The 17,753-nt window shown below is 46.6% G+C and overlaps 3 protein-coding genes across 3 annotated transcripts; 2 read left to right on the forward strand and 1 right to left on the reverse strand.

Moving 5' to 3' along the window:
• Positions 1-5,704: 5,704 nt before the first annotated feature.
• Positions 5,705-7,576, forward strand: LOC124690673. The gene is made up of 3 exons (XM_047224032.1): positions 5,705-5,821; positions 5,954-7,488; positions 7,547-7,576. The coding sequence occupies exons 2-3, from the start codon at positions 6,103-6,105 to the stop codon at positions 7,574-7,576; spliced, it is 1,416 nt and encodes a 471-aa protein (XP_047079988.1). The 5' UTR covers positions 5,705-5,821; positions 5,954-6,102.
• On the forward strand, positions 7,576-10,845 carry LOC124693147. The gene is made up of 3 exons (XM_047226605.1): positions 7,576-8,515; positions 9,055-9,253; positions 10,097-10,845. The coding sequence occupies exons 1-3, from the start codon at positions 7,636-7,638 to the stop codon at positions 10,716-10,718; spliced, it is 1,701 nt and encodes a 566-aa protein (XP_047082561.1). The 5' UTR covers positions 7,576-7,635; the 3' UTR covers positions 10,719-10,845.
• A 789-nt stretch (positions 10,846-11,634) lies between these two features.
• LOC124690674 lies at positions 11,635-15,745 on the reverse strand. The gene is made up of 4 exons (XM_047224033.1): positions 15,088-15,745; positions 14,940-14,993; positions 14,637-14,818; positions 11,635-12,055 (listed from the first exon to the last, which is right to left on the reverse strand). The coding sequence occupies exons 1-4, from the start codon at positions 15,743-15,745 to the stop codon at positions 11,993-11,995; spliced, it is 957 nt and encodes a 318-aa protein (XP_047079989.1). The 3' UTR covers positions 11,635-11,992.
• Between the last annotated feature and the right edge of the window lie 2,008 nt (positions 15,746-17,753).

Genomic DNA, 17,753 nt, shown 5'->3' on the forward strand with positions numbered 1-17,753 from the left:
AATTGACTTAAACATGCAATATGCTCACAACATATCTAGCTGTATAAAGTCGCTGCTTTAGAAGAGAGTTATATGATTAAAAAAATACTGAACAGGGCATTTAAGCATAGGAAGTTACTTGCATGTTGACTGGGAATAGGAGCGACTGGCGGCTGCCAATACCAAGGTTGTGAACAGCTGCAACAACAATCCGATGTAGTTTCTTTCATCAGCTGCCTGGATGGCGACGGACACACGATCTACTTCAAACAGGCATCAGTTCACCTCTCCCTCCGTGTATAAACCATAGTTGGATAGTTTGATCTACTTGGCTGAAATTAGAGGCTGGCAAAATTTGGAGACCTGAATTTGGCGAGTTGAGTTTGTAGTCGTGGCGAACCGTATCTAGGTGTGAATCAGGTATTTTAAAATTCCGTGTAACCAAGCTAGCTAGTTTACATGTGCAAAGGTTTGCTACAGCATAATGGTTGATTCAGAGTCCTAGCTTTCACTGTTTCTATTTCATCATAACAAATTCTCCATTTCTGTGTGTAAAGAGAGCTAAAGGTTAAAATAAAAACAGAGCTGAAGTATATGTGCCCCATCCTTTTGAACAGAAGGCCAAGAGTTTTCTTTGACTAACCAACCCAGATTTCCAATTTTACACTCCATAACTGATCCATCTAACCTTGTGATTTCATGAGTAATGACCAAGAAAAAGTGAAAAGCGATCTGACAAACCCAGATAATACCTGCAAAGGCACAATTAGACATAGTCGAACAAAATGGCAAATGGAACTAAGGAAGTAAGAGATGTGGTACAGATAGATGTTCACAGAATATGGAGACGCCACTAACTATTCCAACTTTGGAAATAACGACACAATTTTTGTTTAGTGAAGCATAGTTTGAATTGTAGCTTTTGACATAACCTCAGATGCAGGGCGTGTAAAAATCCGGAACCTTAACCTCTTAGGAGGCGTGTAACAACAAACTCTCTCTCTCCCTCTCTCTTTTTGATCTGGACTACGGCGGGCTCGCGCCAGCCGGAACAATATATTAACCTCTCCCAAAGGGAGCAATCAAAGGAGCGTTACAACAGGTTTAGAGGGAGGAAGCAAAACTCTCTCTTTTTCAATGAAAAGAAACGCAAAGGCTTTCCATGAAACAAATCTGAGATGCAGGGCATCTGTTACCTGGACATAACCAAATGTATTAAGGGCCTTTTCAATCGGGCTTGTAGGTGCTTTCCACGAAAATAATAAGAATGCCTAAAAAAGATCCAAAAAATTAGTTGAAAATATTCAGAGACAAAAGCAATGCACTTCTATGCACCTACATAGTTAGCACTACCATGGATCACTCATTAAAATTATACACGAACCTACAAATGCACATCTGGCATGTCTATTTTAACTCGATACATTAACAACTTGATCTGGCTTGCCCAAACTTACAGTTTCATGAAACCAGGAGCGGGCATAAAGATCCGACATTGGTATAAAACATGATTTGTGGGAGATTTTTGGAAAAAAAATTGGTACACGGAGATATCAGATACAACTGTTCTCTGCAGGTCATCTTGCACTGGAGTGAATCGCGTACCGCCCCTCTCCTAAGAAAATTTTATGTTCGTCCAATTCCATCGAGAACAATACTCAATCCATAAATCGTAAGTGTTTCCACAAGTCCAAAGGTATAAGCATCTCAAATCAGCTAACGTATAGCACTAGAAAATCCCTGGGAGTTCCAACTCCATCGAGGAGGAGCCCGAAAGCACCGAAACGACGACACACAGGAAAACTAACTAAGAGAAGATACTAAGGAACGGAAAATTTGAGGAGAGGGTTGGGTCAGATCCTCACATGAGATGGCCCTCGAGGAGTGCCTCCTCCTCCTCCTCATCTTGCGCAGGCGCTCCGGGTGTACCGAACCAGGTCTCTATTAACCGCCCGGGCTCGGCGCCGCCACTTGCACGAACTCCGGCGAGCTCCCTGGGCGACATACTATAGCCTATAGGGTGCTGGAACTGCAAGAATTCAACACAATGGGCTGAAAAAACGTGTATCACTTTCACTGGCCATTGGGCCTGTTTCCTCGCAGCACAACTTGGCCCATTGACTTTTTTTCGCCAAACACTTGGCCTTGGCCCATTGACTATAATCCGATCCAAACTGTTAACGAAGCCAGATCGACCGACACACGAATCGATCGATCTATCTATCTGTTCGTCTTCCTTGCGAGCCAGACCGACCAAACGGGACGACGCACGGCGGCGTGCCCTGTCTCGGAGAGACTGCGGTGTGCCCAGGCTTTGAGAAAAAAAACCGCCAAAACGGGAAAGAAATCTGAGATGGCGGGGATGAGACCTGAGATGCAGCGGGATGAGGAGGAGCCGACGGGACCGGTGGAGCTTACGGAGAATTCTTACTCACCTGATGAATATCGGGACCAAACGATGGAACATCACGAAGCTCGGGTGACAGAAGCTTGGGGGCCCGAAGAACCTGTGACAGAAACGGATGAGGTAGGCAGGGGAGTAAGGAGAGCTTTGCTCGACACCAAAGAGAAGTATGCAAAGAAGAGGAAGAACAATACTAACCCGGATAAGGAGGCCTTGCGGCTGCTGGTCAAAGATTTGTCCGATAAATTTGACATATCTATGAGGAGTACCTCAGTCGTAGAGGAGCACACGCCTATGGTCGAATCAGACAAGCTGATAACCGAAGATGCAGCAGATCCCAGTGCCGCTACCGATTCAATGACCAGATCGGGACAGTGCTCTGTCCAAGATGATCTGGATCATGAAAGAGGCGAATCAGCCGCGGCATTGGCCAAGAAGATGGCAGACGAGATGGCTGATGAGGCAAAGGATTTCTATTCACACATTAGGCGCTGGGAATCTACATGGAGCGAAGCCTGCGGTCCCTTCGATTTCACGAGTGAGTATGCATCACCTACTAGTATATACTACATAGTTTGGAATTCGGGTTTTACTTTTCTGCTTAACTAGTGCTCCAGTAATTCATGGCAGATTTCTAACACACGCTTTCTTCACTTGGGTCCTACAAAGCAGCGGTGTTGACCTCTATGCAGTTTACACACTACACACCTGGACGCTTCCCACCCAATATGGCCGCGTCCACCCCGGCCACCTTGCAGATAATCTCCATCAAGCTCGCAGAAGTAGCTGGTGGCCTCCAATTGCCGTTGTCCGTGTATGGTCTGGTTGTCGTCCGAGATGTCGTGGATCATAACCGCAACTTTCTCTTCTCCCTTGATAGGGAAAATTCTCAAGAGCTGACACAAGATGTATGTATCTTTCATTTGCTTTCTTGGATTGCATGCCTGCATATGAGTTGTTGATTAATGGGTATGTTTTATCGTTAATGCTTGCAGGATCCCTTTTTGCGCTTGATTGGTCCGTCTCGTGCTGTTGTATATACAGACAAGGTCACCTTCGAAATCCAGCTGCGCGTAAAAGGTTCAACGGAGTCCCAAGATAAGCCATTGATCACTCAAGCGCGTGGTTACCGCGCACCATTTCGTGATGCATCTAGCGTTTGCTTCAAGAATTGTTTCTGCATGGTAGAGATACACGTGCAGGTTGTCGAAACAACGACCCAGGCCACTATCTTGGGCGTCCAGGCTGATAGACCCAGCAGAGGTCGTTCATATCCTTTTGAATATGGCGCCCGAGTTACTTGCTCCCCGCTACCCGGGAAACGGAAGCACCATGATAATCGAATCACTCGTGTTACTTATCCAGCATCCGGTGGAATTGTGATGGTTGATTCAAAAGATGGAGCAATGCTGAAAGGTTCCGATGGTTACCTACATCTGCCAAGGGCTGTTGTTTCTGTAGAATGTGGAGGAAGGTTGGATATTGTGATACAAGCCTACTCCAGATCTGGTGAAATTTCTGCGCTGGAGCATGTCAGTTTTGTGCCCAGACTTTGCAAAATAAGCAGGAGAAATTGTTACGTTCTTGGGGTTAAGGTGGTGATTACCGTTGCTTGGTCCCGTGTCGCTAAGGACAAGCATGATGTTATGGTACTTGGATCTTTGGTTTAAGCTTGTTGCTCCTGATATCCATGTGGATTGCTGTAGCTTGCTAGTAGTATTTTTGTATCAGTTAGCTATGTAATTTTTCCAAGTGTTGTGTACTGACTACAGCTTTCAGCTATTTGTTTATGTTTTCCTTGCAACCGGCTATCTCACTGCATGAGTGCTTTCAGACAGCTACTGCTATAGGTTTTAAACATAAGGCCTCCTGGTCCGGTTTTATATATAAAGCCCCAACGACACCCTAGCATTCGGTTACAACACATATACAAGTCTACTGCTATAGATTGGGATGCCATCTCCATGCATTAGCAGAACCATCAGTTTCACACGGATCATTGCACTTCCCCTTGATTACCTCGTCAAGAGTCATGAAACAAAATATTTTACAGGATTATTGAGATCAATCAAATGATAGTCCAGAACTCTTGTCACCTCAAATTCCAAATAAAACAAAGGTACAGTTACTGGAATAGTGTTTTTATAGTTAAATTGGTCATCAGGTGAAAATAGTGCTACTGCTATAGGTTTTTGACTTTTAAACGGCAAGTTCAGTTCAGTTCAAGTTGCTATAGGTTTTGCAAGACATCCGTCTTGCGGCTCTGCAAATTATTTTGGGATTTCCATGGAGCGAATGTGAGATTTCTATGATCCTGGAGACCGGGTATAATTGCTTGTTGAGTAATGAAAGCGCCCATTATCGGGAAAAAAAAATGATCCTGACATGACTCAACATGATACCTCCAATTTCCTGAACAGCATAAGGAGGGATGGCAACTTTCCTTTTTCTAAAAAAAAAAGCGACACCCATATGTGTAACAGCCCAACTTTTATAACCTTGTTTAAACAGAGTTTAGTGGTGTAAAAATGAGGGCTAATAAAAAAATATGATTAACCTCTTGAAACAATGTTTCTTGTCTATTTTTCTTGTTGATGTGTTAAGCATATGTTTGAGTTAATTGTTGAACAAGATTGTGTGTGCATTTGAAATCATGTCATTTAAAATATAACTATCTATTTGACCCAGGAAACCAAACAAATCGTTAAAATTAAGTGACTCGGACCTCGTTTCCACGAGCTAGGACACACATAGCCTGTCCTAGAAAGCCCAAAATCAGCTCAGGCTACCTAACTCTTCTCTATTGGTGTCAAAACGCAGGTGCGGTCCAGCTAGTCAACAGGTTAAACCGACCACATGCATCTATACCTCGCGCTAGCTTGGCGCGCTGCAGTAGAGCTCGTTCTTCTGCAGTCCCCTTCCTGGCGATCTGATCATACTCGCCTGCTCTCATTGTGTTGCGCGTCGATGTATGGGAGGGGTTTGTGAGAGCATGAAACATAGTTAGTGGAGGTCTTTCAAAAAAGAATGAATGAATCGGAAGAAAAAATAAAGAATAATATTTTCCAAAATGCGCCTAATCAACATATCACGGTCAGGTAGGGTAACGCGCATCTGGAAAAAAGAAAAAGCAGGCGCGTAAAAAGCTAGGAAATTATCAATCTGTAGTTCTGTACTACCCAACAAGAGCAATCAGCTGGCGTGTAAAGCATCTCAAAAGAAAAAAGCAGGCGTGTAAAGTAATTACGCGGCAGGTGCATGGAACTTAACGAAGAAGGATCGATGAAAAGAAGGGGAAAAAATACTACTGTAGTCATATAGTTCACTGGATAGTGCAACTATAAGGGTGAGGTGGGTAGCTTCCACTCCACTTACACTGAACACTGATACAGCTACCAGCAGCGGCGTCCGAGCTCCTTCAAGACAGGATTCCGGCAGGTACCACCCCATCTCCCTTGCCGTGCTTCGATCTCATGATCAGGCCTCCCTCCTCGATCTAACTTGCTGAGTCTTGTAACGCCTGTGCTTAGTTGGCTGTGGCTTACTTCGATCAATCCTGCCTCTTTTCAGGCTATGGATTGACGGCAGCAAATTTAGCTACAGTGCATTAAACTCTCTCGCCCAAGCGGTTTGATTGGGACTTCGGAAGTGGACTCGAGTCCACACGCCTTCTGTGCGCCTCACTAGAGCACATAGCAGTCGCGTCGCTCTTGGCGGGGATGGGGAAAATGCGGCGGCCACAGAGACCGGCCAAGGCCGGAAGTGAGGAGAAGGCCAAATGGGTTGCGGTGACCCCCGCCATTGACGGGGAGGTTGAGGCATCGATGCTAGGGGCTTCGGTGGCAGCGGCGGCTGGGGGCAGGGAGAAGGGGCCACTGCAGGATGGGGTTGCAGGGGCTCGAGCTCCTGTTATCGCCACCAACGGGAAGGACAAGGTCTTAGTGCAAAGGGGTCCAGTGATCCCTACCGTTGACAAGAAGATCAATGCGCAGGTGGTGGAGGGGGTGCAGGCGATCGTCGTGAATGGAAATGGTAAGGATGAGAAGCATGATGAGGAACAGTTGGGTCGCTCTCAACCGGGGATGGCGAAAATGTGGCGGCCACGGCGACCGACAAAGGCGCAGCCGGGAGCAGGAGGAGTGAAGCACGGTAAAGGGGTTGCGGTGATCATCGTTGATGGGGAGGTCGAGGCATCGGTAATAGGGGTTCCGGTGATCGCGGCGGCCAGGGGTAGGAAGAAGAGGCAACTAGAGGATGGGATTGCAGTGTGCCGTATAGATGCTTTGGATGGTTCTCCAGCTATCGCCACTCACAGAAAGTGTGAGGTGTCGGTGCAAACGGATCTGATGGTCCCCACTATTGACCGGAAGATCGATGCGCTAGTGGTGGAGGGGGTGCAGGCAATCACCGTGAAGGGGAATGGTAAGGAGGAGAAGCTTGATGATGAACGGTTGCGTCGCTCTCGGCCGGGGATGGCGAAAATGTGGCGGCCACGGCAGCTGACAAAGGCGCGGCCGGGAGCAAGAGGAGTGAAGGACGACAAAGGGAATGCGGTGATCGTCGTTGATGGGGAGATCGAGGCGTCTGTGATAGGGGTTCCGGTGATCACGACGGCCGGGGGCAGGAAGAAGGGGCAACTAGAGGATGGGATAGCAGTGTGCCGGATGGATGCTCTAGATAGTTCTCCGGTTATCGCCACCAACAGAAAGGGCGAGGTCTTGGTGCAAGCTGATCCGATGGTCCCCATTGTTGACAGGAAGATCGATGCGCTAGTGGTGGAGGGGGTGCAGGCAATCACCGTGAAGGGGAATGGTAAGGAGGATAAGCATGATGAGGAACGGTTGCGTCGCTCTCGACCAGGGATGGCGAAAATGTGGCGGCCACGGCAGCTGACAAAGGCGCAGCCGGGAGCAGGAGGTGTGAAGGACGATAAAGGGAATGCGGTGATCGTCGACGACGGGGAGGTCAAGGCGTCAGTGATAGGAGTTCCGATGATCGCAACGGCCGGGGGCGGGAAGAAGGGGCAACTAAAGGGTGGGATTACGATGTGTCGGATGGATGCTCTGGATGGTTCTCCGGTTATCGCCACCGACGGTAAGGTCGAGGTCTCGATGCAAACGGATCCGAAGGTCCCCATGGTTGAGCGGAAAATCGATGCGGTAGTGGTGGAGAGGGTGCAGGCAATCACCGTGAAGGGGAATGGTAAGGAGGAGAAGCATGGTGAGGAACAGTTGTGTCGCTCTCGACTGGGGATGATAAAAATGTGGCGGCCACGGCGACCGACAAAGGCGCAGCCGGGAGCAAGAGGAGTGAAGGACGACAAAGGGGATGCGGTGATCGTCGACGACGGGGAGGTCAAGGCGTCAGTGATAGGAGTTCCGATGATCGCAACGGCCGGGGGCGGGAAGAAGGGGCAACTAAAGGGTGGGATTACGGTGTGTCGGATGGATGCTCTAGATGGTTCTCCGGTTATCGCTCCCGACGGTAAGGTCGAGGTCTCGGTGCAAGCGGATCTAATGGTCCCCATGGTTGAGCGGAAGATCAATGCGCCGGTGGTGGAGGAGGTGCAGGCGACCAACGTGAAGGGGAGTGGTAAGGAGAAGAAGGATGACGAGGAGCGGTTGCGTCACTCTCGGCAAGAGATAGGGAAAATGTGCCGGCCACAGCGACAGGCGAAAGCGCCACCGGAAGAAGGGGGAGTGAAGGACACCGAAGGAGTTGCGGTGATCACCGTCGACGGGGAGGTTGACGCGTCAGTGCTAGAGATTCTGGTGATCCCGGCTGCCGGGGGAGAGGAGAAGGGGCCATTGCAGGATGGGAATGTTGTGTGCCGGATGGACGCTCTCGATGGGGCTCCAGTTATTGCCACCAGCGGGAAGGGCGAGGTCTCGGTGCAAGGGGATCCGGTGGTCCCCGCCGCTGAGCAGAAGGTCGATGTGGCGGTGGCTGAAGGGGTGCAGGGAAATGGTAAGAAGAAGAAGAAGGATGGGGAGAGGATCAAGTGGCTGAAACACTACTCCTCGGCGCAGAGCATACTCATCGTCGGAGACGGCGACTTCTCCTTCTCGCTGGCGCTCGCCACCGCGTTCGGCTCAGGACAGAACCTCGTCGCCACATCCCTGGACTCTTACGGTTTGATATCCTTTCCGCTTTCTCTTGCTGCTTGTGATATGACCAGATGTGCGCTTTTTTTTCATGCTAGTAGTACTAATTTGGATGACGATACTGCATTTTTTTGGGACTTAGAACCATTGTAACGTAGGGTACATACTAAAACGCCATGTGTTAATTTGAGAATTCCAAGATAACTCAGTATCTTTTTCTGGTTAAAGGATGAGGTCTTTGTGTCAAGGGAGACTCAACCACTTTTTAGAGCAAAAAAAAAAAAAACTGAACTGAATGAGTGAGAACATCAATACAGTGAAAACATATCAGTGCATCAGGCTAACTCAGATAAAAATCTTGATTTCATTCTAAGTCACAACCACTTTTTCTTACATTCTTTTGTGAAATTGTTGTATTTATATACCTTTTACTCTTCTGATTTCTTGTTTGTTTCACTACTAATTCTGAAGCTCAGAGGGATAATGTTGTTATCATGATTTTTGTGACCATTTCTAGATGAACTTATCTATTTTCTCTGCGTTCTTGTTTGGAACCCTCTTGTACAGGGGCTCTAACAAGCAAGTATGGCAAAGCTGAATCTAATGTAACAGAGCTCAAAAGATTGGGGGCCACAGTTTTGCATGGAGTTGATGCGAAAACGATGAAGCTTCACCCATATCTGGAGATGAGACAATTCGATCGAATTGTCTTTAATTTTCCTCATGCTGGGTTCACAGGAAGAGAGGATCACCTTCATGTCATCATGTATGTGTACTAAGGGTTGATTAATTCTTGGATTACAAAATCATTCTCATTTTTCATGTGGACTGATTACCTCATAATTGATCTTTCCGAGTTTTTGTGGTTTAAGTTTGATTTTTTATCAGTAAGGCTGAATCTGTGTATGTGCAATCATCATCTTAGATGATTTTACTTAGAAAATTTGTGCGCAGGTGAATGCACCAATTGCATAGAATCTCTTAGTTCTTATTATTTATTTTGGGTATAAGCTATCAACTGTCACCGCTAAACTTAAGCATGTGATCACCCACATTGTGTAGTCTCATTGCTTGCTTGAAATGCACTCGGTCTATATCCGTATGTAAGAATAAATAACATTTTATATAAGTTATAGTGTCACACAGATTGTATCTAGTCAGGATGACATTTTATCTTGTTCATATAGACAGAAAAGATTCCATGTAGCCTTCAATCCGAGCAGAATAAACTAAGAACATGTGTGTTGTTTTCTTGAATCTTCATGTAAATGTGCATCGCTTAATGTTAATTTTTGCTAATTCCTTCTATTTATGTGCTACCCACTAAACAAATTCATTTGAAGTATATAACATGAAATTGTTTTTGTGACCAATAAGTAAAAGTGTTTTATGCATATGAAGTAAGATTGGCCATAAGAAGTTATATATTTGTGTGCCAATGATAGTTACTCCCTTTGACTCAAATTAGTTGACGCAAATTCATTAAATATAGACAAATTTTAGGCAATATTTGGCCAAATCTGCATCAATTAATTGGATGAAAGTAACTGATTTTTTATTGGTTTCTTGATCAACTTCTCATTAACATGTTGTTCATTCTGACATGCAGGGCACATAAGCAGGTGGTGCATGGGTTTTTTGCAAATGTGCGGCACCTGCTCCGGCCCTATGGTGAAACCCACATTAGCCACAAGACAGGATTTCCTTACGATGCATGGGATATCGCGCAACTAGCCTACGAGTCTTCTCTTATCATGGTTGGTAAAGTTGATTTTTCCAAGAAAGACTACCCTGGTTACAACCAAAAGAGAGGAGATGGTGCAACGTGCGATCAACCTTTTGCACTAGGCCCTTGCTGCACTTTTATGTTCTGCATCGGAGACGTAGAAAAGCTGAAGCAGGCGTATGCAAACTGGGTTGGTTCGATCTCATACCTTGGTGACAGCAAATTCTATCAAGGCATATCAGCAACTGAAATGTGGCCATTTGATCTGCATTCACTTGCTCCAGCATGGCATCAGCCGTATTTTCCTCCAGTCAACACAGTTCACATGCCAATAGCATTTGATCCTTGCCCCTTTGGAGTTGCTGAAATGGAACATCCAATTAACTGTTATGGACTAGAATATATGATTCCAGACCACTTTTTTCTTACCCCTTCTTGTACCGCTAACAATATGCTCCCAGACCACTCTTTTCTTCCCCATCCTTGTACCTCTAACGCTAACTAAACTAGCTAGGTGCTCGCATCGCATGTTGATCTGGGGCAAACAAAATTGAAATAGTTTTATCGTTTTAACTGAAAAAGTTCACCCATTTCGCTCAATGGGCTTATTAAGGATCATAATTCAACCTGAACGGCATGGACACTTCATTGAAGGTTTATTAGTTTGAGGGGCCCATTCACATCTTTGTTGTGGGTAACGCAATAACACACCAACATCGACCGATTCAACTCCGGTTTGCAATAGGCTTGGCTAGAAGGGCATGCCCTGCCAAAAATCACGAAAAACCATGAAAAATAAATCTGATCATACACTTTGTATGTCAACTATCAATCACGCACCATTATGAAGACATAGGTAGATGACCCAGCATGTTTCCCTCATCTAACTCCTCTACTCTCGTTTTACCACTCTCAAATTACAACTGCACGCCCCTTCAGTTTTGTTGCTCTTCTCTACCAACAGTTCCATCCCACTGCAATCTGCAACCAGGAAATGAAACTTTATCTCCAAGATGAACTTCTCATATGCTCGGTACCATGACAAGTAATAAATTGGAGAATCGTTTCTAAAAGAGTATACTGCTCAAACAAAAAAAGCTATCCATCATTAGATAATAATAACACTTCTACTTCAGTACACCCCTCCCCAAAATTCAAAAACAATGAACGGCTGAGATTGGAGAAGAGCCCACAAACAGCAACACCACAAACAGCAAACAGCATTAGAGCAGCAACAGTAGACCAAGCTTACAACTTTATAGCACATATTTGCAAGTCGCCAGAGGGGCAGCAAATTTACCAAATTATGTAGCCAACAAACAATGAGCAACCAATTCGTAGACAGCAATATCAGAAGAATCAAAAAATATTCAATTCTCACAGGATGCAGAACGAAATGGTGGTAAGACCAACAGCAAGCGTCAAAAACTAGTCGAACGACATTATTTCCCTTCATGTTTGGATCTTTGGGGAGCAGGAACTACAGAGAGGACTCCTGTCAGAAACCTACAGTTCCCAACTGAACTACTGCCAATTAAGATTTTTACAAAAGCATCTCCTCCGATGATCTTTAGAGCCTAAGCTGCTGGTCAATGTCTCTAGATAGGAGTAAGCACTACGGCCAAACTTCTTAACTGACAAGCCCCTAATTTCCTAGTTGAAACCAGACACCATACACACCTTAATTCAAACAGATCCAGCTTATCCTACTACATCTCAGGGCGACAAGTTCAGCAGCACAACCATGAAGGGCTTGTTTTCCCAACAAAGAATTGATGATCAAATCTTCAGGTCTGTCTTGCAGTTGTCTCTCAAGTCCTTCAACTTCACAACAGCTGAATGCTGAACAAAAGGGGAATTAGAGTATTAGCAAATGATCATACTGACAGTTAATCAATAAAAGTGAAGACATACTACCCAACATGCATTGCAGATATGAAGTGAAAATGGTAGTGAACCGAACATGCATTGCAGATATAGAGTGAAAATAGCAGTAAAACTGATCTTGAATCTTCAAACAAAAAGAACAAGGTTGCTCACACCTCAAATAAGTAACCTATCCTAGCATAACAAATTACCACTCAATCAAGACCAGGCTAATAAAATTGTCAGCAGAGCATAATATTCTTGGAAGCATGTCTCAGGCAAGGTAGTGAATGCAACATGTCTAGTTTGCACCAATCCAAACCCCCAAGTTAATCTAGCATCACATCAGCCAAAAAAAAAATCAAACTGGACTTTATTGAGATAGGCTAAAAAAAAGTTCAAGTAAATCGCAAGCATGTCTGACAACAGCAGCCTTTAACAACGAGCTTGTACGCTAACCCTACAACAAGACAAAAATGGCCGATGAGATTTTCAATGATACAAGCATACAATACAAGGTCCATGATCATCACATGCTGACTATAATTGAATACATTCAGCTAAGTTCAAAGCATCTTCTCTATTTGTTATGGATGGCACAGGGGGCTTAAGATCAAAGTATCATGCAATGCTGCATAAGCTAATAAAGTGAACAGGACTAGCATGGAATAGACGAAAGTAGAAGTCTAGAAGATACCTGTTCAGAATCTAGTACAACAAAAAAAATCTAGCAATATACATAAGAACACCATTCATGCAAATGGTTGTTTGGTTGCACAATTCCATTTTACAAAGCTATTTATTCACAAGATTTGATAGTTTTTCCAGTAGAACTACAAACAGATGTCAAGCAAGTAAACAAGCATATGGATGATATGATTTACATGTGCTTTGACTCCTAAAATTATGGGTCAAAATAGTTATGGAACATCTATAAGAAAAATCATAGTACAGGAAACAAATATAGATGACAAAACATAAAGTAGTATGCCCCAACAGTTGACCAACCAGGAAGAATGCTAGCAATATGTTTTAGCAAATACAGGAAAAAGATATATGGTAACATGCACCACCAAATAAGTACTCCCTCCGATCGTGCTTAATCGACGCTGGACACTGCCTATGTGCATGTTCGCGTCCTACACTCCATGTCGAAACACGAATGGAGGTAGTAGCAACAACGGTACAAAGTCCAGTAGGCTCTAAAATATCGAATACTAGAACATCTTAAAAATATCCATGACTTTAAGCTGGTCATAAAATATCTTCGTGGAGAAAAATGTATTTTGCCTTCTATGATAGCCCATAATAGGGGTGGGCAGAAAAACAGATGGCCAAAATCAAAAAGACCGAGACAGGAACCAAAAACAAACCAGAAAACTGGTCAGTGGTCACTAATTTGGTTAGTATATCTGGCCAGCCAAATATATTTCAGGGAATTCGTCCAGTAACACCCAGTGCCCGAGGCCTGAAATGACCAAAATATACCTAAGGGCTGGTAAAAGTAACCCCCGAGGGCCGAGGGCTGACTCAGCCCATCAGTTCATTGGCGAAACTAATAAAGTGACCCACAAGGCTCGAGCCCGACCCATGTGTCCTTTGTGGCTCTACCTCCCCAGTCCCCAGTCCCCGTGCCCAGCGTCGCAACCAGCGACAACCCTAGATTCTGCGCCGCAGCCACCACCCACCCAGCCCGTCACCGCCCACCGCTGGGTTCCCGTCCGTCACGGTGCAGCTTGCCCACCACATGCAATTTCATTTCCTCCCGCTGTTCTCGGAGACACGCGAGAGGCGGACATGATTCAAGGGAGGCAGCAATACAGCGAGGGGTGACAGAAAGAATTATAGGACAGCAAGGACAGCCAACAGTGACAGCAACCACCAATCAGTCCTGCAAACATTAGTAAAATTGTACTGAATCCTGTCCAAATTTCGTGCTGGAGGCCACTAATATTTTCTGGTCATGACCGAACAAAAGACCGAATTATTGGGTACCGAAAGTCCGAAACACTAAAAATGGGAGACAATTCAGGCATCAGATCTGAATGAGCGAAACAAAAATATGCCGAAATAAAAGGACCGAATTTTCGGACATGACCGAATGACCCATCCCCAAAAAAATTACAAAAAATTGAAGGTCAAACCACAGAATACCACAGCAGAATTAAATGATCACATCATTGCAAACTAATGAACCAATGGTGCCTAACTTTATATGACAATGTTGTATAATGCATAAACGAGACAGTCTTGATCGCATAAAAAAGTTGACCTTTCTCATCACATAATAAATAGAGGATGATGTTGCTTAATGGTGTTTTTATATCACTTCAATTTAGGTTTCAATTGTAATAGCTGGTAACTATTTTGTGTTTCCCGAATTTTAAATATATTGATCAATATTACGACACTGTGCGTTGCACGTGCACCTTTACTAGTACTGAGTAAACTGTGACAAACAAAAAATTTCGCTAATAAGCACAGGTACACCGTACAAACTGATGGCAAGACACAGCCAACATAATTTTGACTATTGAGGGTGGATAAAACAACTTACGAGCTGTGCAGACTCACGGACAAGGGCATTTTCTGTATGAAGAAAGAGTGATCTCTGTTGCTGAGATAGTATGAATCCCATCTCTGCAGCTCTTTTTGAGTATCCGCCTACATTGAAAGGAAATTCATTTCCTTGCCTTTTTGCCTCTAGCGACCTTGCAAACTTTATGCTCTTCTTCAATGCTACAAAAGGTTTGGCAGAGATGGAATCGAGATTAGTATGGCTATCAAATGAAGGAAGACAGAAACCAACCTACATGTACTACTTATAGAGAAAAAGGCAAGCGAATTTGCAGAGAATTACCACCAAGGCGACTTCTTGCATCCTGATAATGGAGATCAGTCCACATAAAAGCAGCTGTTCAGACAGGAGTAGACAAATATGTATGTTCACATGGCATCACGATGACATATAGAATACATGTGGAAGCAAGAAGTTCATGTAAGCATACCCTTAAGACAGAAAGAGCATGTGCAAGACTTCGTAGGACACGGTTCATCCAAGCCGCCAGCCCCCATTGGAGGATGCTGGGCATTAGCACATGGAATGTCATCACGAGCTGTAACACCAGACGAAGACCGTGTGTTCTGATTTCCCGATGATACAGCCATCTCCTCTTGAGTGAGACACTCACCCTCGTTAGCCCTATCATTAGTCGCAATTTTACTAATCTCGCCGGCATACGGCAGCAACTCGCTATCGGTGTCATCGTCATCATCCTCCTCGCAGCCACCCTCTGACTCCAGCGAGGACTCCTCCCTGTCATTGACACCGGAGAAATCCAAGGGCACAGCACGACTCCTCGCGCCGCCATCCTCCTTGGACAGCAGCCCAGCTGCCTGCGCAGCCATGTGCTGAACCTTAGCCCCGCGGAAAATCGAAGTCCTCGCGAGATCCCCTTTGCCGACGCCATCAACCGGTACTTCGACGATGTTCCCTGACGCCTTTGCGATTTCAGGCTCTCTCCTAGGGTCGACGGCCTTCTCGACCCGGCTGATCTTGGCTCCGCCTGGGTTCTTATGCAGGTCAGTTGGCGCTGGCCGCTTGCCGAGGACGTTTGTCAGGTCCCCGAACACCCGCCGCACACTGACCTGCGTGTTGTCAGACATCGTGACTCCCGGATACCCACCAGCTTGTCGAGATCGGGAGCAAGGTTGCCGCGGTCAGCTCTGCAATGCAGCTGCATTCATCAAGGCGCAAACGAAATACAGTGTAAGCGATGCATTCATATTGTAGTGCTGGAAAGAAGAAAAAAAGGAGTATGGCCCCCATTGAGCTAGGGTTTGTCATTTGGGAAATGGGGAACATGGTTGTACCCAGCTTACATAGGGCCGCGGGAAGCGAATCAATCTCGTGCGCTGGGATCTAGCTGAAGATTTTGGGGGTAAATCAGGCCGAGCAGGTGCCTGTCCGATGTGAAATTGGATGAAATCGAGGGTTTCCGGGACGGAAATCCACGTCGAGGGTTCAGGTAAAATCTTGGGAATGACGAGACTATCGCCAGGATTTAACAGCGGGGATCCAGCTCTACGCCTAGAAACAGGAAGCCGAATCGGGGAGGAAATTGGCGGGGCCGTCCCCCTGCGGGGCGGCGGGTTCAGAGCCTCCCCGGGACGGCCAGAAGCTTGAGATGGGGCGGGGTGGCGAGAGGGGTGTGGTGGGGGGGGGGGGGGGGGAGCGCAAACCTTGGGAGGGGACGGCCGCCGCTCCTCCCCAGATCCTGCGGCCGCCGGAGTCGGAGGCGACGAGCGTGGGGACTGGGATGTGAGATTGTGAGGGGTGGGTGTTCGTCTTTCTCTCTCTCTATCTGGCTGTGGGTGGAGCCAAAAGAAAGAGGAAAAATGGAGCGGGCGGAAGCGGAAGCCGTGGCGGGTTGCGCGCGCTCGCGTTCGGAAATTTGGGCCGCGCGAGGGCTGCGCGGGCGCGCGCGCCGGGCGCGGGAGGTTGGTACGTTCGGCGCACGTTGGGCTTGGTCCCTGTTATCACGTGAGCATCTCCATCGGCCGCTGGCGCCACGTAGGAGTTCGTCCCTCGGCCCCGCCCCGCCTGGCAGCCACCAGCTCCAAAAACGCTACTCTACTTCTATTCCCCAATTTTCTTCCCTCCCACTCGCCGCTTCATTTCTCCCATCCTTCTATCTAGATCTCGCCCGCCGCTGCAGCTCTCGCCCTCCTCCCCAGCGAGCGCATGGGCGAGGACGAGGTAAAGTTTGCAGTTCCATTGCTTGAACATTTGCTTGTGTGCAAAAGATTCAATATTTCCTTGTCGGCCAAGGTGATCGGCACCGAGATCTTGAGCGACATGATCCACCGTGGCCACAACGTCGAGGCTGCCATCGGCGACGAGGATGACGAGATGAATACGGCGACGAATACAGCGACGAGGAGGACGATGAGTAGAAGAGGAGGAAGAGGCCGAACTAGTCGACGTCGACACCGGCATCTCGCCGGCACCCGTGGGCCGAAGTGGAAGGTCTTGGAGGACGAGTGCCTCATCGACGCTTCGAAGTCGGTGAGCTAACCAACCAAACCAAACCAACGGCAAGTACTACAAGCGCATCAATGATCAATTCAACGAGAGGAAGAACTTCGGTGACTACGCCACCATCCACATGATCCGCAACGAGTCGGCCATGTCTCGTCGGTGGAACATCATCAAGAAGGCGTGCAGCAAATTCCATGGATGCTACACGAAGGCGGTGAACCAGCAGGCAAGAGGGCAGTTAATGGTGGATGTCGTAGGTCACTATCTCTCAATGCACATGCCTCCATGTTCACCGTCATGTTCATGCTATGAACTTGTGAATTGGTAAATGCTAGACGCCCTCGGCTTCTACAAGTTTGAGGAGAAGGGCGAGAATTTTTGCCTTCTTGCATTGCTTCGAGAAGCTTCAAGGTTGCAAAAGGTGGGACAACCTCCGATTCACCCTCAACGAGAAGAAAGATGATGGTGAAGGAGGACCAGTGACCCTGGCGACTGCCTTGATGGGGCTCCAATTGGCAACAAGAAGGCGAAGGCCGAGAGGAGTGGGGCGCCGACATTGGCTGCCATTGACGCCTCCATCAAGAAGATGGTGTCCTCCTGATGGGATTCGTAGCATAGAAAACAAAAAATCCT

Source organism: Lolium rigidum, chromosome 2, assembly GCF_022539505.1.
Source record: "Lolium rigidum isolate FL_2022 chromosome 2, APGP_CSIRO_Lrig_0.1, whole genome shotgun sequence".
Taxonomy (NCBI): domain Eukaryota; kingdom Viridiplantae; phylum Streptophyta; class Magnoliopsida; order Poales; family Poaceae; genus Lolium; species Lolium rigidum.

Bases quoted from the DNA above. Each gene is read 5' to 3' on its own strand.
- LOC124693147 (XM_047226605.1), top strand. From the start codon at position 7,636: ATGATAAAAATGTGGCGGCCACGGCGACCGACAAAGGCGCAGCCGGGA. The intron at 8,516-9,054 runs GTTTGATATCCT...CCTCTTGTACAG, and splicing joins CACATCCCTGGACTCTTACG to GGGCTCTAACAAGCAAGTAT. The intron at 9,254-10,096 runs GTATGTGTACTA...TCTGACATGCAG, and splicing joins GATCACCTTCATGTCATCAT to GGCACATAAGCAGGTGGTGC.
- LOC124690673 (XM_047224032.1), top strand. From the start codon at position 6,103: ATGGGGAAAATGCGGCGGCCACAGAGACCGGCCAAGGCCGGAAGTGAG. The intron at 7,489-7,546 runs GTCTCGATGCAA...TCGATGCGGTAG, and splicing joins CCACCGACGGTAAGGTCGAG to TGGTGGAGAGGGTGCAGGCA.
- LOC124690674 (XM_047224033.1), bottom strand. From the start codon at position 15,745: ATGTCTGACAACACGCAGGTCAGTGTGCGGCGGGTGTTCGGGGACCTG. The intron at 14,819-14,939 runs GTAATTCTCTGC...AACCTTTTGTAG, and splicing joins TGCAAGAAGTCGCCTTGGTG to CATTGAAGAAGAGCATAAAG. The intron at 12,056-14,636 runs GTAAGTTGTTTT...CCTTTTGTTCAG, and splicing joins TCCGTGAGTCTGCACAGCTC to CATTCAGCTGTTGTGAAGTT.